This window comes from Vidua macroura, chromosome 22 (assembly GCF_024509145.1).
Source record: "Vidua macroura isolate BioBank_ID:100142 chromosome 22, ASM2450914v1, whole genome shotgun sequence".
In the NCBI taxonomy this organism is placed as follows: Eukaryota; Metazoa; Chordata; class Aves; order Passeriformes; family Viduidae; genus Vidua; species Vidua macroura.
Genome location: NC_071592.1, coordinates 4,743,786 through 4,766,121, shown reverse-complemented (window position 1 = coordinate 4,766,121; position 22,336 = coordinate 4,743,786). Strand labels below are relative to the sequence as shown.

Here is a 22,336-nt window from a genome sequence, read left to right as displayed (position 1 = left end):
CCCCTCCAGGCTTGCCTGGCACCCCAGCAATGAAGTGGGCCAGGCACTGCCAGAGTCATGGGAGGATGTATTTTGTTCCCAAGGAGAACTAATTGGCAGGAGACTGGAGCAGAGGAGAAGGGACATCCAGTGATTCACAGGACACACAGACTGGTTTCATTTCCTTCCTGTTTTTCTTTCTCGCATACATCCAGGCTGTGGCTAATTCCTGTTTGTATCCCTAGTGAAGTGCTAATGCTGTAGTCCTGTTTGTCACTGGGTTCCCTCAAGCAGCACTGACAGAATTCTTTTGTGGTCCCCCCCAGATGTCCTGTGCCTCAGTGCTGGGGGCATTCCCACCTCTGACATCCCCACAGCTCCACTATTTCCATCCTCCCTGGCTCAGCTGTGTGCACTTTTGTGGCAGCGAGGAGAGCTCAGTGGAACTCTTTCTGCTACTCCCTCAGAGCTGCAGAGGTCACGCTCGCATCACCCCTCTTCTAGAAAACAAGAGTCTGCTCCTCTTTGAGCCTTTCTGAGCACGCGAGCTCCCAGCAGCCCCGTTCAGCCAACCTCTCCAAAGGCTTTCAGGAAGAGGTCACCCGCCTCACCCAGAGCCATTCAAGAGTGACTCCGCTAATCCCTTCCGTGGAGCGGGTGAATCTGGGAGGCCAGCGGCACACGGTGCCAGCAGCTCTCCAGGCAGGGAGGACTGGAGTTGTGTGTGGCTCTCCAGATGTGCAGCACGTCCCCTTTCTTCCCCATGGATTTACCAGCCAAAGGGGTGGCACAGCAGCACCCAGGATGTGCGTAGGGCATCTCCCACTGCCGCGTGCGGTTTCCAGACGAGCGCTGTGATAAAGCCAGTGGGGGTTTAATGAGGTCACTGCAGTTTAATGTTACTGCAGTAATCTCTTTTGTTTTACTACATTAAAATATTTGTGGTGGAACGGTTGGACCACTGTAATGCGATAACGCTACCTTAATGTTATTGTTGCCATGGCAACGCTAATGGCAGCTCAATAACATTATTGCAATTTAATCTTACGACAATAAAATTAAGGGTAGAACAGTGAGACCTCGGCTCTGTAATGTTACTACAGTAACAGCATTGTTATCGTAACCGCGGGAGCAGAGTCAGCCCAATGTAGTGTAACACTGGTACCGCCGCTTTGTTGTTACTACAGGAACACCGAGCATCTGCCGAAAATCACAGCAGGGGATGAATGGGAGGAGACGTCACCGGTGCGCCGGTGCTACTGCTACCCTGGGGCTGTCAACATGGGGAGGTCATGCTGTAATCCCATCACTTATTCATCTAATTCCTCAATTGTGGTGTTTTTATCGGGGTCTGTCCTCTTCTCCCTCCGTTGCTCGAGCTCTTTGGAGCAGGTCTGTTGTTTTAGCGGCAGTAACTCTGCAGGGAAGGATTTAAAGCACTGCCTCCATCTAGTTCCAGATCCTTCTGCCTGGCGTTTTATAGCATGTGGCTGTTATGGAGTGATAACGTTTTATATTTATATGTCATCTTTCAATGTGAAGGATCCCAGCACAAGCTACAAATTACTGCCGTGCTGCAGGGCCAGGCAGACAACCCAGCACACGCAGTGTGCCAGAGGAGGGGTTTCATCCAAGGGCACTGATTCCTGTGCAAGTAAGAGTCTCCTTTGCCTAGAGGATTTATCCAGAGCCCCCAGACTTTGTGAGGTGGGGCACAGATCTTTGTGCACCCTAAGCCATGTACCCCAAGAAGCACCTGCCATCGCTGGCATGGGTATGGGCAAAATTCCTCCTTTCCTGGCTGGCAGCATTGTATCAGGGCTGGAAAGGCAGTGGTGGGGACAAGGCGCAGGTGATACCTCTGTGCCATGCAGGGACTCGCTGCAGTTTTCTTCAGCCTCCAGGGGAGGGAGGCAGAGCTGCTGATCTGTCCCGAGCACCGCAGAGCTTCCCTCACCCTGCCCAGACCCAGCGCTCCTGGGGATGCACACTTGCCATGCCCAGGGATGTGTGCTTTTGGCTGAGGGATGTGCCCAGGGATTTATGCTTGTCATGCCCAGGGATGCACACTTTCTATGTCCGGTGATCCATGATTGTTTTGCCCAGGGATGAGCTCTTGATGTGCTCAGGGATGTGCACGTTTTGCCAAGAGATGCAGGTTTGTTGTGCCCAGGGATGCACTGTTGATGTGCCCAGGGACGCAGGTTTGCCACGGTCAGGGATGCACTCTTGTAGTCCCCAGGGATGTCTGCTTGCTGTGCCCAGGGATGCAGTTGTCATGCCCAGAGATGCCCTCCTGCCATGCTCAGGGATGCAGGCTTGCTTTGCCCAGGGATGTATGGTTTGTGCCCAGGGATCCTGCCATGCCCAGGATGTGTGCTTGCTGCGCTCAGGGATGCACATTTGCTGTGCCACCCCACCTGCCAGCCATGCTTACTGGCCCAATTGCCTACTTACCCACCTGAACTATCCACTTCCTCTCCTGCTCAGCAGGCAGGAATTTTCCCTCTGCTTTTAGCCCTTGTGCTCCCTCCCAGCTTCTTATATGTCCATCCCCAGGCAGCTCTTTGGCACCTGAACCAGGGGGTGTTGCTGCCTGCCTGCATTCCTCCAGCCCAGCCCCAGTCTGGGCCTGCTCAGTGCAGCAGCTGCTCGGCTCCCCTCGTGCCTCAGCATTTGATCTCTCTCCATGAGTGTTTGGATTCTGACCACCACAGTAATTCCTTGTTTGTCCTTTAGTAAAAGACCTGTGAGCTCCCCTTGACACCGGAGCTGGAATCACTGGGACCTGGGGCATCTTGTGTGCCAGCTCTTTGTGGCAATCTGGTTCCACATCCATCCTGCCAACCCTGCTCCTCTGGGGGTTACATGTTTGAAAACATGAGCAGCAGCTCATCTCCCATTCACTGTTTTTCTCCATCATTTGCTTTATTAAATATTGATTTTCTGTTGCATTATTAAACCTTAAGTCCTGAGCATAAATTCAGAGTTGATACTTTAATCTGGCTCTTTTTTTTTGGCCTTTAGAACTGATTTTTCTGGCCAATCTCTCTGGAGGCAAGTCCAGAAGCAAAAACCTGTTGCAGAGGCTTGGAGAGTCAGAGGATGAAGCAAAGGGCTCTTCCCAAGGGATTTTTTGTCTGTTTGGTGTAGTCTTTGCCATGAAGGTGGCATCCATGGGGATCTTGGCCTGCAATCCTGCACAGACCTTGAGTGAAAGGATGGTGGGGAGGAATCAGCCAATTTTATTCAGGGAATTTTGTACATGACTGGCTGCCGGAAGGATATAGCCCTCTCTCTTTTTGGTAGCACAGAGAAATTGCAATCTGGAATGGGAATTTAGCCTGGAGCCACTGCGTGGGCAAGGTGGCAGTGAGGCATCCAGCCTTCCACGTGCCTGGCTCTGCTCCCTAGGGTTTGCTGCCTTGCTCTGCCAAAATTGCCCTGCTTGGGAGCAGGACTCTGCCGAGGACGGGAGCCACAGATGGCAATGCCTTGTCCTAAATGGTTCCCAGCTCCGGAGTGATGCTGCACAAATCTGTGCTATTTTACCCTACAAATCCTCTGCAAAACCAAAAATGGCCTTGGCCACAGCTGCAGGCAAAGTCAGATGAATGTGCATGGTAGAAAGCCACCAAAAAGCCAGGAGCAGTGCAAGTGGCCACCAGCACTTCCTTGATAGCCACGGTGGGTAGCTCTGACCCCCACCGTGATCCCTGCTCTCCCCCCCTTCCCTATCGGAGAGCTGCACGCTGCCAGCTGCTGCCAAAGCCCATGCTGCCAGCAACCAGGTGTCTGAACATACTTCCGGAGCCAAGAGAGCTCTGCAGCCAAAAGGGAGGAGGGGAAAGCAGTGTGGCAGCACCGGCAGGTTCAGGAGGATTAAAAAAAAAAAAAAAAATTAAGAAAATCATAGAAGAAAAAAGGCAGAGGGAGGTTTGCAAACGGCTTTTGGATCCCCCATCCAAATGGGGCATGGAACCTGTGCCTGGCAGCTGCTGTGCTGAGCAGTGATTTAAAGGCAGACTCCCAGCAGCAGGGAAAGAGGCAGAGGGGGAAGCAGATGTGAACACAATGCTGGAGATAAAGGAGAGGCCAAGGGAACAGCTGCCAAAAAGCTGCCCGGTTCTGCCACCTCCGAGGGCTAGAGAACCTCCAGCAAATACCTCCAGGCTTGAGGACAGGCTGGGGGGAGGTCACTGGGACAATAAAGGGGGAAACTGGGTGGAAAATGTGGGTTTCTTCACACTGCTCTTGCTTGGGTTTTGAAGGTGAGGGGGAAAATGGGAAGGAGCTGCATTGAAACATGGAGAGAGATGTGATTTTGTTTTCCTTTCTGTTCTGGTGGTGCAATTCAGAAGAAAGAGATTTAGAAAGACAAGGAGAAGCAGGAAGTGGAAAACAAATAGGCAAGGATCTTTGTAAAAGATGTGGAAATGTGGCTGTTCAAATAAGATATTGAAATGTAGTCTTGAAATATTTCTGGTTTGGGTTTTCCATGCCTGCTGTGAGACAGCAGTGAAACCACCTTTGTCCTCCAGAAAGGAGGTGATTTTTTTCCTTAGTCTATGACTGGATTCCTGGAAGGGATCAGCAGGGCCCCACTGCGTGCAGGGGACAGGGTGGGGAAGTCTTGTTGTTTTAGGTATATGCATACCCTCATACAGAAGGAATTGTGCCCTGTGAGGGTGCTGAGGCCCTGGCACAGGGTTCCCAGAGCAGCTGTGGCTGCCCCTGAATCCCTGGAAGTGTCCAAGGCCGGGCTGGATGGGGCTTGGAGCAACCTGGGGTAGTGGCAGATATCCCTGTCTATGGCAGGGGGTGGGAATGAGATGACCTTTAAGGTCCCTTTCAACCCAAACCATTCTGGCATTCTGTGATTTTTCAGTAGTAGAGATGCCCAAATGATTTCAGCTCTCCTTTGTGGTAGCATCTTTTATCATTTCCTGGGTAGGGTTTGGGACGAGGCAGGAGAGGCCACAGACCCTGCGCTGGTTTGCTGTCCTGTGTGAGATAAGATGAACGGGTCTCAATCCACCCTCCTCTCTGCCCAAGTCTCCTGCCCACTGGGCCCCCCCAGCCAACAGACTCCCCAGTTTGTGCCCCAGGCTCTGCTTGCCTGGCCCAGCATTGACACAAGGCATCAACAGAGATGTCTCCTCCATGGTTTGCTGTCCTTGTAATCCCTCCTCCTCGCAGCCAGCCCGAGAGCTTCAGCCTTTGATCCTCTTCCTCTTTTGCAAACACTTCTCCCTGCTTGTGAAATTAAATCTCTCTCACAGTGATTTCCTTCCCTATCTTTTCTTTTTGGCCGAGTCTGTCTGAAATACTCTCTTTTTTTTTGCTCCTTCAGCAGCAGGGCTATATAATTGATGGCCTCGCCAAGCTTTCTGTGCTGAACATTAAACCCTTCCTGCCTTGGCTCCGACCGGAGTTCATTACTTTCTGAAAAGCTCTGTTGTCTGTTTGTGCTCAGATGATTGTTGTTGTGGAGGGGAGGATGTTGTCGGCACAGAGAGAGGAGGAGGGGTTGGATTTGGCCAGGGCTGCTTTGTAATCAAATCTCACTCCCTTTAGCAAATTTTTAAGTGGAAAAGACCTGTTTTAGTAAAATTGAAATATGGTACCCTCCTGGAGCAGAAGCACAAAACTCAGGGTCTGAATTAGTGCAGCAGAAGGTTGTCTGGCTCTTGGGCCAGTGGGAAAACACTGCTTTGCAATATACCGCTGCTCAGCACTGGGCAGGAAGGAGCAGGAGCTGCTCCCATCACCACAGGCTGATTTCCTGGGTTAGGCATTTCCCAGGAACCTGCTGTGGTCATTCCTTCCAAGCTCCTGCATCTCAGGAGTTACCCTGCGAAGGATGAGCCCTACAAAGTCCCTCCAGCACCGTGGTGTCCTTATCCTGGAGCTGGGGGTCACTCTGTGTGTGTGTTTTTACATGATGCAAATCCTTCCTGCACATTTTAGCCTTTCCTGGCAAGACAAAGTGGTGCTTTCTGTGCTTTGCCCTACGCCGACAACGCTCCTGGCTCCCCGTCTACCTCCGTGGGCTTTCCGCACTTAAAACACAGCAAGGCTGAGGTGATTACAAGGATTGGAGATGCAGTGACACTTCCCTGCCAACAAGTAATTGATTTATTAAAGACATTACAATACATTCATGGTTGAGCGTGAGAGTTTCCTTTGAACTCGCTCAGAAATCCGAGGGGATTGTGCCTGTTTGCGAGGACCGCGGGCAGAATAAATCTGGGCTCCCCCATCGCCTCCCCCCTGCGCCGCCACAATTTCATTTCCCTTTGACTGGCGCGAGTAAATATCACAGCTCGACAACTCCGGTCCAGTGACTGGTGTGATCCAATTTAATAGCATTTAAAAATTCAAAGTGATTGTTAGCCAAATGGAAATGTAAGATTTCATACCCAGCCTGCCTTGGGGAGGAAAGGGAGAATTAGGGAGGGTGCGGGGGATGTAGACAAATGGACTAGATAAAAAATAATGGAAAGTAACTTAATTAAGAGGCTCGAGTCAAGTTAAAAACAGTAATGATTTTGAATCGGAGAACCACAGGTATTAAAAATGAAAGGGAAAGAGGAAAGAAAGGAAAGGAAAGTGTGGATAAAAAGCCTCCAAAATGATTAAATGGGAGGAAAAAGAGGCATAGGAAGAATGGGGTAAAAATAGTCCATCCATGTAAAGCAGGAGCACATGGGGAATAGACGGTGCTGGTGATGAGGCTGGGCATTAGGAAGACAAATAGGGAAATTAAGAATGCTCTGGCGGGGATAATTCCCTGTGGCTTTTCTGGCATTCTCGGAGGCACGAGTGTGGCCGAGAAGAAGGCTCGAGGGCTTTGTTTGGGAGAAACAGGAAATGAAGGAGCAATCCTAATGGGAAAGGAGAACAGCCCCCGCGTTCTCCAGGCGCATCAATATCCTTCCCTTGTGGGACCATTGCTCCCTCCTTTGCCTTTGCCTTTAGCTCTCTAAAATGTTGCTTGGTTGGGTTGAAGTTGGGGATTGGAATTTTAATTGCCCCTTTATGTACAGGGATACACAGCTGTGTCTCAGTGGCCTAATGACTGATTCTTAACTGTGGAGCTCTCATTCTGTGCAGCCCAATGGAAATACCTGCCCTGGCAGCCGCCCTCACTCTCCCTGTGCCTTTTGAACGTGGTTTTCCAAGCTCCACAGAGCCTGAGAGGCAGGTGCTGCAGAGCGTTGATCTGAACAGGCACTTCTGTCCCATTTGATCTTTGGCTTCCATTTCTCCATCCGTGAAGTGGGAATAATAATGCTTCCTTATCTCCCAGAGTTTTGATGATAGGGATAAACCACATTTGAAGGTTTAGGAAGGACATCATCCCACAGACTCTGGATCATCGGTATTTGCACTCCTGCTTGTTCCTGGCACCTTTGGCCAAGCTTTGAGATGATCCCCTGGGCTTGGGAAAGCTGTGAGTGTGCCTAGAAATGTGCCTTGGGATAGGATGAGGGACCAGAAATATTCCATGGGAGGGGTAGGAAGGCTGGGGGCTCTTTGAGCCCAAGAAGGACAGCCTGAAAAATCAGGGATGTAAAGAAATGACAAAGAGGAGTAAGGAATGGATCAGGGCATCTTTGGGATGTTAGACCTGCCTCTGTTGGAGTGATGGATGAGTCACAGGAGATGTGCTCCCATGGGGATAGGAGGAGTGGCAGCACATGGAGGCATGGATCACCTCACCTGTGGTTCATTTTGAGCTGCTAGACCTTGCTGACCTTCCATTTTATGAGCTTTGTTCTCCCACTTCACAAGCTCTGTTCTCTCACTCTGCTCTCCCAGACAAGCAGAGTCTGGGCATAAGTAGCAGCCTCCAGACCACCTAATCAGACAATAACAGGGTTGTGCTCCCTGCCTGATCCATTAATTTTTTAACTGGAGTCAAAGGCAAAGATGGGAAGAAGCCCAAGCAGAAGTAAAAGCCCTGTCTGAAGCACGAGGGGCACCTGGAAGAACTGGAGCTCAGGAAGGATGGGAGGAAAGGGGCTGTCTGGGAACAGGCAGCACTGGCAATGGAGGGATGTAAATAGATAAATGAGACAAAAAGGGCATGGATACACTCAGAAGATCCAAATAAACTCAATCAAAACTTGGGGCTTTCGCATGGCTTCACATTAACACCACAAATCCCGATGGCTTTTGAAGTAAAGGCACCGGGTGCAGAGCGGCATTTGGGGAAGCACAGCTCATCCTCCTGCAGGGGTGGGCGAGCCGCGCGCTCCGCCTGGGCACGGGCTGGCAGCTCCTCGAATTAGCTGAGTGTCAGGGTGGAAGTGTAATCACAAACACTTACTTTGTGCTCCAGCCCGGGGAGAGGGAGCACAAGAGCGAGAGCGCAGAGATAAGAACAAATATGCAATAGCATAGTGTGTTTTTAATGGAAGGGAGATTTATTTCTCTCTGTGTCTTTTTAAGCCTCTAGATAGATCATAAAAAAACCCAGCCCAACCCACACACAACCTGTCTGCCTGAAATAGCCGAAATGTAATTTAAAGAGCATCATTTTAACTAATACTTCACTTCAGAGACACCTGCCCTATATTCATTGGAGATGCAGGCTGCTTTAGAGCATCTGATTTATCTTTGGAAAGGATGTTTGAGCTCCTTTGTTCCTGTCAGGTCCCTTTTGAGGAGTGAAGTGGCACAGGGGTGGTTCAGCAAGCTCAGCCCTTGGCGTGATGCCCACTCTGCATGGACAGAGAGCTGGAGGGGACAGGGAGAACCCCCCTGCTCTCCAGCAGCAGAGTAGGGAGCAGGAGGGTGGGGCATGGGCACTCTGGCTGGTTGTGGGGAGGGGAGCTGGGGGTTTGTGCAGAATGTAGCAGGACAGAGTGTGTTGATGGATCAGATGAGCAATAACATGGATATTTGCTGTCTGTTGGAACGGGAGACTCCAGATTGACTGGGAAGCACTGTTTGCAGGTACATCCACTTGAGACCCACGTCCTAAACTAGATCTGTGCATCTGTCCCCATGGAGAAATGCCCCCACATCCAGTTCCTGTGGCCATAGGTTTGGGTGTCTTATCATTTCATATGTTGTTGTCTTTTTCATGAGCCTGCAAGGATGAAAAATTCTTGTCATTACATTGATGGAGAGATGGGACCAAATGAGACCAAGGGTTTTGCCAGGAGCACTCTGGCAGAGCCAGCATCCATCCATCCTTCTCTGCACTTATTGACCCACAGCAAGGATGCTTTTCTATGATTAAAAATAAAATAAAGGAAATTCCACAAATCATGCTTTTCTCCCAGGGTGGAGGAAAAGATCCCCTGTTGGCCTGTGTCCCCCAGGTCCCAGGCTGGTCCTAATCAGCCCCAAGCTGGGGTCACCTATGAAGGATGAGGGAGTGTAGGGATGAGTGTGAGGAAACATGGGGAGAGGAGAGCTGCTGTGAAATCCCTCGCTCACCCTTTCTGATCTGAAGTTCACTTGTAATATTTTCCCCGACTCGGGTTGCTAATGCGTTTTGTTCTCCAGAGTGTGCGTGGCCCGACTTCCCGTGCAGCCTTTAATTAGTTTCTGGATGATGACATCTCCGCTGAGAATCATCTCTTCGTGTCCCTCCGATCTTGGGGGGAGATAAAGGAATCTAATAAAGACATTCAGCATTTTGAGGTGATGAGTTTGACAAGCTTTGTATTAAGCACAAGTCGTGTTCAAACTTTCTGGGGTGCTGTCAGCACACTCTGGCTCGTCCCAACACAGGGATTTTCCCAAGGGTCTGATGGAGATTTCACTGGTACCCAGTGGAACGAGAGGAACTGGGGACCCTGTGTCCCCTGAGCAGGGTGTGACAGAGTCACTGTCACTTTGATGGTCACCGTGGAGGCAGTTGTGAGAGAGGCTGTCATGCCTTGAGGAGAGGTGTCAATAATGCTAGAAAAATGATGCAGGTGTCTTAAGGATTCGAGATCCTTCAATTTTCTGCCTTTCATGAGGCGTTGCTTGGCTTACAGGGGGAATCCCAGGTGGCTCGGGGTGCAAAAACTGGAAACTAGATCCATGCAGCGTGTGTGGAGTTGAAAATGAGATCTGTCTAGACAGGGAGCTGAACTGCCAAACACTCCTTGTTTGGCTGCATTTCTTCAAGGATAATAATGGAAAAACTTTGTTTTTTATATATTTTTTTTGTTTTCTTTTCACTCAGCATCATTAGACTCATTTTAAAGAAGGCAACGAAGTCCAGAGCAGTGCCACATCTTCCTTCAGGCATTGTAACATGAACACAGAACTCTCCCAAATCTGAGGGAGGGATTCTGCCTCCTCTTAAAGCTGCTTATTATTAGCCATGCAAAGAAACTCTGGTTTGATTCCCCACAGGTGTGGGGCTTGGTGTTAGGTGTTTTCTTCTTTTTTTTTTTTTTTTTTTTGCTAGGAAAAATGATGCAGATCCCTTTGGAGTCTTGAAAACAGGAAAGTTAATCTAGTGAGGCAGCACCCTGACTCCTTAGGGAGCTGCTTTTGATCCAGGCTCATGACCAGGACCCATCCAGAAATCAGAGAAAAATCCTTGTGCTTGAGCCCCGACTCTCCTATTGTGCCACGTTTATTGTGGTGTATCCCTTGTTGACTGCAGTAGTAGTGCTGATTTATGCTGTCGTAAGTGGAATCAGATTGGGCTCCCTTTTGGCACTTAGCTATAAAGTTTGTCTGCAGAAACCCTGCTGTTTATGCGGTGAATTATACCCGCGTTCACAAATACTTTACTAATGAATGATTGGGAACGTCTTGTTTCCCCCTCCTCCTCTGAGTTATTATGATGCTGTGCTGTATAACCTGCTGCAGAGACGGGCGTAAAAAAATCTCGTGTCCTCCAAGCTTCCCTGCAACAGGAGCCGTTACCTATTGGGGAAATCATTTAGACACATTTCGGTGCCGTATGACACATCTCATTACGCCTCGCCTTAGAACGAGCAATTGTCATTAGTTATTTATTAATTGCTTATTAAGGTCGTTATGTATGTCCTCTTTGTTTCCAGCCTTCTTTCTTCATGGCTTTGGCTGCTGCCAGGTTTGTGAAGAGGGGGATCAGTCGCTCAGCGAAGCTGTGCTGAACCTGGGAAGGGGGTGGTGGTGCCAACCCAGGGTCCAGGCAGCCCTGGGAAGCAGGATATGCACCCACAAGGGGTTTGTGTACAAACCTTTGTGACTGAGCAGGCTCTGAGGCTGTGTCTGCCCTTCCTCACACCTTTGGACAGGCTCAAAACAGCTCCTGATATGATGGAAGGATTATATGAAGGAAGGATGAAATGATGGAAGTATGATATGACAGAAAGACAAAGCCCTCTCTGCTTTTCTCTTAACTATAATTGTGTTAGAGCAGCACAAACTGATTTAAAAGCCCATTATAATACACCTGTAATTGAAGGCGCAGGGCTCTCAATTTGCTCCCTGGAGGCAGAAAGCTTTGTAACACAAAAGAGGGAGGAGGCACCACGGAAGTGCCTGGCGCTGTGGCAGCCAGCAGTGCACCTTCTCCTGACCTGGCAGCTACAAAATGCCCTGGTTACAACCTGGAGGAGTCCTGGGGCTGGGTGTTGGGTCCCTGCCTTTGGCAGACCCTCAGTGGCCAGAGGGTGGGCTGGGTTTGACTCAGCATTGCTGGGAGCAGGGATAGGACAGCCAGGACTCCCCCTCACTGAATCCCAGCGGCAGAACCCGTGGCAGCAAACTCCGTAAAACACAGGGAAGTCTGAGTGTGACAGCAGTGAGAAGATGTTATGAAAAGCAGGAGCAGCGTCAGGCTGATGCTCAGGAAGCTGCCAGTGCGCATCACAGATCGCCTGCAGAACACAAGTCTGACTCTCCCTCTTTTTCTTTCTTCCAGACACTTTTATAGTTGTTCTTTGTTGTTTCCTTTGATCTGGAGCAGATGTTGCTCGTGCTGGAAGATGGAGGTTTGCATGTATTATGAAGGGGAAGCAGGGCTGGGCTTTCCAGGACAGCCACTCTCTCCCAGGCTGTGCCAAGGGCTGAGACCCCTTGGCTGGGGCAAACACCTGCTCTACTTCACTCCCACACCAGAAGGTGTTTGCTGGTCTGGAAAGGTCACAGCTGCATTTCTGCACTATATACCCAAAACTGGGTATAAAGGGGGTGCTTAAGGCAAAAAAAAATGCAATTACTCCTTGAAGAAGGAATAGGCAACCTGATTTGAAGTCCCCTTGCCAGTCCGAGCTGGAGAGGTTGTTCCAGATGCACCCTCCACTCAGCCTGATGCGTGGCTGAAATTTGGGGTGCTGGGGTGTCAGGAGACAGAGGTGGGGGCACGGGGTCAGGGGGACGACAGCCCGGGCAAGCAGCACAGTCAGTACATGCCAGGAAGGTGGGTGGGGAGGTGATGATGATGGAAATGGAGGTGGCAGGGCCCAAGCAAGGAGGCAAAGCTGGTGATGTTTATGCAGTTTGGGATGAACTATAAAGGGCAGCTGAAGGAATAATCAGGGAAGGCCTCAGAACTGCAGTGGGTGCCATGGGAGAGGCAGCAGAGGAGGTGGCAGAAATGCCCGGGGAGCCCCACCACATTCCCAGAATGTGAAGATCTGTGTGCAGCACTGCTGTGGCATGGGATATGTGAGCTGCACACCTGTTCTGGCAGGAACGGGTGTTTGGAGGTGAAAGCAGAGCAGGGATATCGTCTGTGCCAGTGGCAGGAGGGTGTCTGTGCGCCAGGGAATAGATGTGTGTCGGCAGGCACATATGCTCAGATCCAGAAAGACATCTATCACCTGCCTGAACACCCTCAAACGTGGAGCTCACCATATGCTTTGGTTAAATATTTAAGCAAGCTGCTTTCTGTCCTGGGGACTCCTTGTGAGTGAGTGGGCACCACACTGGGGCAAGCTGGGGGCATGCCCTGGGAACCTGTGGGGGGCTGAGAGCACCCAGAGACCTTCCCCAGAACTGTTGCAAAGATGAAGGGGGAAAAAAGAAAGAGTTGGATCAATAAAGCACCAGCCTGTGGGGAAATCTGTGCAGTGTCACCGGAGCAGCTTGGCCAACACTGCCATGTTTAATCACTTCTGAGCGAGAGAGATGCTGAACACAAAAGGACTGCCCACAAGGAGAGGGTTCCCGCCTGGGAAGTCTGCATTTACTTAGCTTTATTTATTTATTCATTCCCAAAGGGGCACAGCTCCATCTGTGTCCTGCTTTCGGCAGAGGAAATGTCTCCTCTGCCCCACTGCTGCAGAAATGCCAAGTGCTGGTGGAAGTCCTTTAATGCAGTGGGAAGGGAAGTGCCAGTGGCTGTTAAATAATATTAAATATATACTTGGATCATTTATTTATTAAGATTTCCCTCCCTAGTCTGGCAAAAGCCTTTCAACACACCTGTTGTGTCTCTAGAAAGGCATTTGGAATAGTTTGTGCAGTAAAATATTCAAATATTTAATTAGCATACAATAACGACCGTGTTAAATCCTACCACTGCATAGACAATTCCAGACTTAGTTAACAGCTTCAGTGACGTTTCTCTGGTTTGCTTCCCAGATGTTCTTGCCTCCTCTCATTCCAGATGGGGCACAGTAAATTGCATCTCCCTCAAAGTGTCCTGAGTTTGTCTGAGTATCGTGAACTTTTCCCCTATTGCATTAGCAGTTTGAACTGCTTTTTATAGAATTATGGAAAGGTTAGAGTTGCAAGGGACCTTAAACACCCTCTAGTTCCATCCCCTGCACTGGGCAGGGACACCTTTCACTACCCCAGGCTGCTCCAAATCCTGTCCAGCCTGGCCTTGAACAGTTCCAGGGATGGGGCAGCTGCAGCTTCTCTGGGCAACCTTGGCCAGGGCCTCACCACACTCATTGTAAAAAACTTCTTATACCTGTTCTAGATCAACCCTCCTCAGGTTAAAGGCATTCCCCTTTGTCCTATCAATCAAAATCAAGTTTAAATTGTTTTAATTATGTTTTATAACCTGGTCAGTTGATTTTTGTCTCTCACCGGGTGGGTGCAAGTGGGTCTGTGCAGTCCCAGAGTAGCAGTGTAAAGTCTGACCTGTTTTTTTTAAAGCCTCTGCAAAACAAGCTGAATTGGGTCGATGTGGATTCAGCAGTTAAAAACATCAGAAAGGTTCCTCTGTGATGCAGCAAACAGCGCATTAAAGATGATGGATACTGCTTTCCTTTTTTTCAGGACTTAGAGCTGGAAGCTCTTGCTGCTTCCCAGGCAAAGGTGGGCGATCACTGCGCCTCCGCCTGGCTCTTCCCACCCCTCCAAAATGACAATGGTAATACCCCCTTGGCCTATTTTTGTTGTGGAGACCACACGCTCTGTGTTTTTAGAGCACACACGGATTTCCTGGCTGGCAGTCCCAGCCTCAGCAGGAACACAGTGGGGAAATCATGATGATGTTGTAATTAATTGCATCTCCTCAATGGACCTGGCCATGGGCAAAGCATTCCCAGCTCTGAGTGGTCCCATGAGGAGTGTGCTGTCCCCTTAGTGACACTGAAGCATATTAATATTTCTTTAGGTGTTGTCTTTGTGCCCTCCATTGTCCTGCCCCAGAGCCCCCTCTGTTTGGGAGCAGCTGATCCAGAGTTGTTCTCCAGTGCATGATTAGCAGATTAGCCATCGTGCCCAGAGCAGCAAAAAAATGAACTCCCAGAAGCCCTTCAAAACAGAGAATAATTCATTACCCACCTTGATTTCCACTTAAAATGTACTTTAACTACACTTCCAACTACAAACCCTAAATCACCATCATGTTCACAAAAAATCCATCACTTTTTATTTTATTGCACGGCACTGGCATGACATAATCCCTTCCAGAGCGTCTTGGAGTGCTTTACGGATCAATAAATTACTTACCTGCGCAGCAGAGGCATTGCGTGCAAGGCCATTGCAGTCATTCCGGCTTGGCGCAGCCCGGGAAGGTGTGGGAGGTGGGGAGAGGCAGGGAAGGGAGGCTCGGGAGTGGGGTCCAAGTCAGGATTTGGGGTGTTGGGCTGCAGCCCCGAGTGGGGTGATGAATCTGGCTCTCCCAGCAAGGGTGGAAGGTGCAGATGATTTGTGGCTCTCCTGCAAAGCGCTGCAGCCGGGTGCCAGTGCCTGCTAGGCTCCGGAGAAAGCCTGGAAATAAACCTGGGAAGGTGACAGTCTTTATTATATTCTGCAGGTGCAGGCTGATAACAGCAGCTGATGATTTTCCATCCTACATCCCCACCAGAAGATCTCCCAGCCCACCCCAGCAGCCACATCGTGTCCTCCGCTCACACAGCAGCAGGAGCTGAGTGCTCCCTGCTTGCTCCTCTTCCCTTCCCAGCCTCCTCCTCATCACCCCCATCCTGTACCTGTGTCCCCTCCCGGGGCCTGGACCCCCTGTATCTGACTCACTCCTGAGTGCTCTGGGTGGCAGTGCTGATGCAGAGGGATGGCTTTCATCCCCACAGAATTTCCCTCCCTTAGCAGGGTTGTTGACCCTAGAGGATCCTCAGCAGACTCTCTCTTCATGCCCAGATCCTCTGGGTGCTCCTGTGCTTATAAGGGCCTGGCAGAGAGCCTGCACAGCTGCAGGAAAAGCTGCAGGAGTTTGAAGGGGGTGACTCGTGTTTTCTTGGGAAGATGCAGCTCTACTGGGAAGGGCTTGTCATGGCTAGGAGAACACAAGGAATGCTGGAAGTGGGGTAGGAAGAAATACTGTCTCACACCACGGAGGAGTTTCTCAAGCCTCCCTAAAATGACTGAATCCCCTCTGGCTACAGTTTCTTCCCACTTCAGCTGTGTCTTCTCTGCCCCCTCTTTTCCCTGTTTGTTCCTGCCAAGTCAGATGAGACTGATGGGCTACTGCAAAAATTGTCAAAGCAGAGGGAGGATGGAAATTCAGCCTCCTTCACCCACAGTCTAAGATTTGAATTGAAGCAGAACCAGTTTCATTTTTCTTCTCCTCTTTGCATCATTGCAGTGTCTCCAAAAATCACCGAGATCTCTTCTGACATCTCCATCAACGAGGGCGGCAACGTCAGCCTCACCTGCATAGCCACGGGCAGGCCAGACCCAACAATCACCTGGAGACACATCTCACCCAAAGGTAAGAACCAAACCTTACCAGAAATATTTTGGGAAGGGCACAGCACTCTTTGTGAGTGTCTGGGGAGGGGTCGGTGGCTCGTTCTGTTGCCAGGAGAAGGTGAAATGCACCAAAAAGATGTGACTCAACACAGGACTTGGTGACTTTGGTGGAGGAATATCCATCCTGGTGGTCAGGAAGAGGAGCTGATGGTTTTGGTCCTGCAGAGGACTGGCTGTAGGTGCCAGGTTGGGTTTGTCGTGCTTAGAGATTTATAGAATCAGGGAATACTCTCTGTTGGAAGGGACACACAAGGATCATGGAGTTCCTGCATGGGGCACTCGCATTGCACATTGAATGTGCTTGTTTGGCCATGTTTTGAAAATTTTTCAGGCAATTCTTACAGGTTGCTTCAAAGGAGGATTGTAAATAGTGCAAATGAGCAGGAAAACACATGAAGCATTAATTGGTGGCCTTGTTAATTGGTAAGCAAACCCTCAGCAGAACTGTGTGGGTGTGACTGCTGGGAAGCAAATTCCCAGGCGTGCAGGACCGTATAATTTCAACCCCCTTTCCCAGCTGCTTTTTGGCATTTGCTTTGCGTTTTGCTGCCCTGTTATTCCCAGGCGGTTGCGAGGTTCTCGTGGGTGAGCCGGGGGTGAGATCCGGAGGCTCTGGGTGGGATGAGCCGTGCGGCCAAGCGGCAATGCCTGGCTCTGATGCTCTGATCCTGTCTAAGCGCTTCAGTTCCACCTCAGTCGTGTTTCCCCTGAGGTTTTACCAACGTGGGCTGTTGTTCCAGACAACTGCCTCAAGCTCTCCTCGGGGACGCCCAGCCAGGCTGTCCGGCAGCCGAAGGAGCCGCCGCAGGGGCGGCAGTGGTGGATGGCGCCGTGGCTGCTCTCCCTGCTCAGCTCCTGACGAGGGCTGCGGTGTCTCACTGCAGCTCCATTGATTTTTTGCTATTTGTCTGTGCTGGAGCGAATGGCTGGGCCAGATCCATCACTCTGCAAAGCCCAGGCAGAGTGAGCTGAGTTGGTGGCATCTCAGTCGCTTCCCTTGACAGGAGCCTCTACAAACCATTCCCCCAGAGCTTACTTATGTTGGCTTATCCACTGCAGGTGGTCTTGCTTCTGAGCTGGTGGCTTTGGTCAGGGTCTGGGCATGGATCCATGTGCTCCTCCCCATCCCTGAGCGTCTCTCTATGGAATCAAAGTTGCTGTCACTGTGTGTCACCATCAGGCAGCATTTATGGTTGAGGCAGCCCATGTGTTCCCACCTTGAAGCTTCTTCTTCCTTCTCTTCCCTTTGTCTATCCTGACAACATATTTTTGTTTTGCTCAGCCTCCTCAGTACCTGTTTTCAACAAGCATCTTGTTTTTCCACAGCCCCACTCTCCTTCCTACATCCCCTCCTGCTCCCTGGAACCCTTGTCTCCCACTCATGTGCCCCTTGCTGCCTTCTCCCACATGCCATCCATCCTGTCCTAACCAGGCTCCCAGCTCCTGATGCCTCTGTCTTTCACAAGGGCTATTTTCTGTGTTTGCTGCCATCCAGCAGGTTTTTTTTTCCCCAGGGAATCTTTACATGCGCTCGAACCAGATGTTTCCATTTTACTTAGGACTTAGCTGCTATGGAAACTGAGGATGCACCAGGAGAGGAAGAGTGAGCTAATCAGAAATTACCTGTGGCGCTGTGTAATTTGCAGCAGCAGCTCTTTCCTGATTTTGGCCATGATTAGGCATTCTGCTTTCAAAACTCAAAGGAACAAATGATCACAGAGATTTACCAGAGCCTGGTCTCCTGCTGATGGAGGGTGATGAGCCCAGAGGTGGCCCAAGACAACTTCCATGGCTGCCCATCTCTGTGGGCAGCTCCTCTGTTTCTATGTCTGCCAAGCCACCGAGGGGAACCTCTACTTCTCCATTTTGCATTCACCACACAGAGCAAAGATGAAGATCGAAGTGTGAGGACTGAAATGAGAGCCAGAGAAATGCATAGAGGTGCTATAGCAGATCTGGGACGTAGGATACATTCTAATTCAGAGTGCTAGGGGCAAGCAAAACCCAAAGCTTGCTGCTGGCCCCTCTTGGCTGTTGTTCTTCTACTCATCCCATGGGAAGTCTCAAGCGAGCTGCCTTCTGTTCCTTCTCACCATCTTCCTCCATCTCTCTTGAAGTGGTGGAGAAAAGGGATGAGGGAGAATTGTTTGAGAGAATGCTGGTGCATAATTTAAGGTTTTACACAGCGGGTGGGGAAGTGGCTCTCAGCAGAGCTGCTTGGGACAGGCTGTGCCAGCGCTGTGTGTGCCAGGCACAGCCACACCAGGAGCTGAAGGACGAGTGCCCGAGCTGACACTGCTGAGTGCTGCTCTGTGCAAAGGCACTTCACAGGTTTTATGATTTCCTTGGCACCTGCAAGCACACAGTGCGCCTCTTGGTGGGAAATGGAGAAAATAAGAGTGTTTTCTCACCAGGGAGTGCATGGGCAGGCCTTTCAGAGGATATACACTGAGAGCAGCCCAGCTCCCTGGTGACTGATCTCACTTGAGATCCTTTTCCAGCCACTCCAGGCTCCTCTGACTGCTTGGCTGTTCTGTCTCTGCTCCAATGAATTTGAATTCAGTGGCTTGGGCTGGTAAACTGCTGAATTTTCCTGCCTGCAGCTGTTGCCATGTTCTAGGAGTCATGAAGACCATTTTGGAAGCTCTCTTTGGTTTGGGGGCTGGAAGAGTTCCTGCAGCTAGGATGAGGAGACCAAGTTCATGGTATAACTCAAGAGCTCAGTGACCATTAGCAAGAGAGTTTTCTGCTTCTGATTTTGTGAAATGCAGGCATGCTGGCCCTGTTGGTGCCTCCATCAGTTCTCAGACCTTGGTCCTACCTGTGCCCATTCTCATCCTCCTGCATGAACAAAAGCAGGCTGCTGGCCCTGGAGAAGAGCTTTGTGAGCCTGTGGCCAGTCCAAATAAGGTGTGATACAGTCTGTCTTCTGTCCCTCTGCCTCACTTCTCTCTGTCTTATTTTATTTCTCTTCCAAGTAATGCTGTATTAACTCACAGCAACTCCTGTTAATGCAGCTGAACAGATTGAGGTGGAAAAAGAAGTGAAGCTGCTGGAGTCACAGCTTCTTCTGCCTCAGCAGAGGAGGCTCAACAGCTTTGAGGCTCTGTCCTGGGCTTAGATGCTCCAGCTGGCATCACAAGTACCAGCAGAGCTGCCAGGCACTGGGGCTTCAAAACTCAGCTCTCTGAAATTGCTGTGAGGTGCCAAGATCTGGCATGGGATGGGGCAGCTCAGACCTTTGGGATGGCAATTAAGAGAAGCATCTTGAAGGTGAAGGGAGGGAGCAAAAGAGGGAGAGAATTACATAGATAACAGTGGCCTGGATGTAACACCTGGCATGAAGGCCCAGAGGAGGTAGAAGTTGCATAGACCTGGACTAAGAGGTCTGAAAGGCAACACTCTTTGTGCCTATAAACATCCATTTTGCACCCTTAGGTGCCAAGCACGTCTGTGTTTCCAAGTCTTTGGCTGGATTACAGTCCCCAGCCTCAGTGCTGACGCTGTCTGTAAACTGCGGTGAGGTCTTCTAGTTAATAGTCTGGTTTTGGTCACTCAGGTGTTTCCATAGTTACTGGGCTTTTTATTTATTTTTGGGGGGTAACTGATGTTGTCATGGCGATTGTCATATTGTCAGGCCAGTTTTCATCTCTCGGTGGATGAAGGCTGAGATTTCTTGGCTGGGAAAAAGCACAGCACGCCAGGCCATCGGGCTCAGGGTGACGCCAAGGCACTGGCAGAGAGAGTGGCACCACGTTGAGCTATCCAGGGGATATTTATCTGTGCTGCAGACACAAAACTAGTCATGCCTCACATTAAGCTTGGGAAATGTGCCAAGGAATTGAAGTGAGGGATCTTCCAGGAGGAATGGAGGCAAAGCAGCCTCTGTCCCAGGAGAAGCAGACGCAGTTTAGCAGTAATGATGAGGAGGGCTGTGTGGGCAGACAAGTGGGGTTATGACAGGGCCAGGGGCACAAGGAAAGGGTGTAAAACTGGGGGTGTGCATGTGGATCCCTCCACTGGCTCATCCAGCACCGCTCTGCCACACACAGACATCCCGAGCCAGAGGCTGCATCCAAGTCGTCATCCTTAATGACCCTTGATGGACTTTTCTGCCATGGTTTTATCTAATTGCTTTTTGATTATTGCTGTAGTATGATGGATTCTGGTGTGAGGCTTAAGACAGTGGCTGCCAGGGTAGGAAAACATTATGGTTTGGCTGATGGTGTATTTACTAGTAAGAGGTCTGATTGAGAGGTCTGTGTGGTGGGAATCCCTCATTAATCTCAGGATTAAGCTGGGTGCTGAAAGCTGGATCCCGTGCAAAGCTGGAGTCGTGAGCTGAGGCCGAGCTGTCATTTGTGGAGCAGGTGATCCCTCAGTGCTACAAGGCAGAGACTGGGGAGATGCTCAGAGGATCCTGATGTGGCCACATCCAGGATATCCCCCATGATCAGCCTGTTTAACCTCCGCAGCCTCCCTGGAAGAGGTACAATCGCAGTCCCTTGTCTCACAGAGCTGCAGGAGGATAAACACATTCCAGACGTGAGGCACTCAGACGCAGCAGTAATCACAGCTCGTATACACACTTAAGATAGATGAGACACGGTGGCCTGATGTGGCAGAGGTCTCATGAGATCATCTGTCTATACATCAGCAGCAAACCAGCAAAGGGACTCTGGGAGAAGTCTGGTATATTTGGATATATTGATTCTCCCTGGCTCTTGGCAAGGCTTAAAACAAGAGGACAAACATCTGCAAAAAATATCTAGCTTGAAGAGGTGCTTGTCCCTGGGAAGGGGAGACATCCTCCCATCTCAGAGGTTTGTCCATTAAGCACATTGTCTGCTATCTTCATCCTCCCTGGAGAGGAGGCAGAGGATATTTATAGGTTGGACACCAGATCTGGAGCCCAGCTGGGAGGCACAGGGAGATGGGGGATCCACTTGGGTGGGAAAATCTCTTCCTGCTTCTGTGCTGCCTTTTTCCTCCCCTGATCAGCTGCACGTGCTGTGAGATTGCTCCCATTAGCCCGGCCTCACGTCACCTCATTAATGGAAGACCAGAGAGCCGTGTCCTCTCCTGGCCCTTTTAGCAGGGAAATACCTCTCAGAGGGAGCAGATGGTTCATGTAAAGCTCCTTCTGTGTTCATCCTGGGTCTTGTGTCTCTGCTCTGCCTCTTTTCTGCTTTAGAGATTTGCTTTGAGCCAAGATGAGTGATGTGTCAAAGGAGGGAAGTGAGTGCTCCTGCTGTGTGATGGAGCTCAGAGCCCAGCCTGAGCTGCTGGCTCTGCTTGGGTTGGGATGGGATGGGATGGGTTTGGATGAGTTGGGTTGGGATGGCCACCATGTTGTGCATGCTGTTCCACCTCACTTTACTGCATCTGTCCCTCCTGTCTTTTGGGGTCTGGGTGACTCAACAGAGGTTCAACTGACACACTTGATGGCCAAGCACCTTGTCCTCCTTCCTAGAGGCAGTTGCAGGCCTGGGCTCCAGTGTATTAACTGGAGCATTTCAACTGGCTCCAATCCTGTCGGCAGCTCAACCGTCCCCTTGTTTACTGTTGAAATAATTACTGCTTTGCCATAATATTAGCTCTGAGCCGTGACTCCATTACCATTATCGCCGGAATATTACCCATTTATTATCTCCCAGCAACCCTGGAAGATGAACACTAGGCTTCAGAGACCAATTGTTTTACAACAGACAGGATCTTGGTGTGCATTGTTTAATGAGGTAAACTACATTATAGCTGGCATTAATTTGGCTGCGGTGCTCTCCACTAAATCATTGTTAACCTGTAAATCTGCCACCACTTTTGATACTCCTTTAATCAACATGTGCCAGATGGAGCAGCCGGGCAAAGGGTCAGCAGTGGTCCAGCTCTGCTTGTATCATGTAGGATATACAAATAGGAGAAATAAATAGGGTGAAGTGGTCATGGACTTTGAGATGGACACTGTGTTTTTTGTGTGGTTGTGCTGATGGAGGCAACTGGCTTTGCCATGGGTTGCTTGAGAAGAGTGTGGACCCATATGACCACCAGCAAGATCCTGACAGGGATCAGGGGACATATTCAGCCTGTTGAGTGCCAACAGCTTCCCCATCAGCTCCCATGGGAGAGGGATCTGACCCAGCAGGAGAGAGAATCTGGTGGAATCATGGCATGGGCTCCAGGTTGTTCTTTCTCCAAGGAATGACTAAAACTTGGTTAGTGTGACATGTGGGGAGCTTCT

The 22,336-nt window shown here is 50.2% G+C and overlaps 1 protein-coding gene across 4 annotated transcripts in view; it reads left to right on the top strand.

The window, feature by feature from the left end:
- LOC128817906 (protein CEPU-1) overlaps positions 1–22,336 on the top strand; it is a 354,424-nt gene that overhangs the window by 310,635 nt on the left and 21,453 nt on the right. For all 4 annotated transcript variants that reach the window (XM_053996814.1, XM_053996817.1, XM_053996815.1 and 1 more), the window contains one exon: positions 15,932–16,057. In XM_053996814.1, the coding sequence (XP_053852789.1) occupies positions 15,932–16,057 (126 nt within the window). The remainder of the gene's footprint in view (positions 1–15,931; positions 16,058–22,336) is intronic.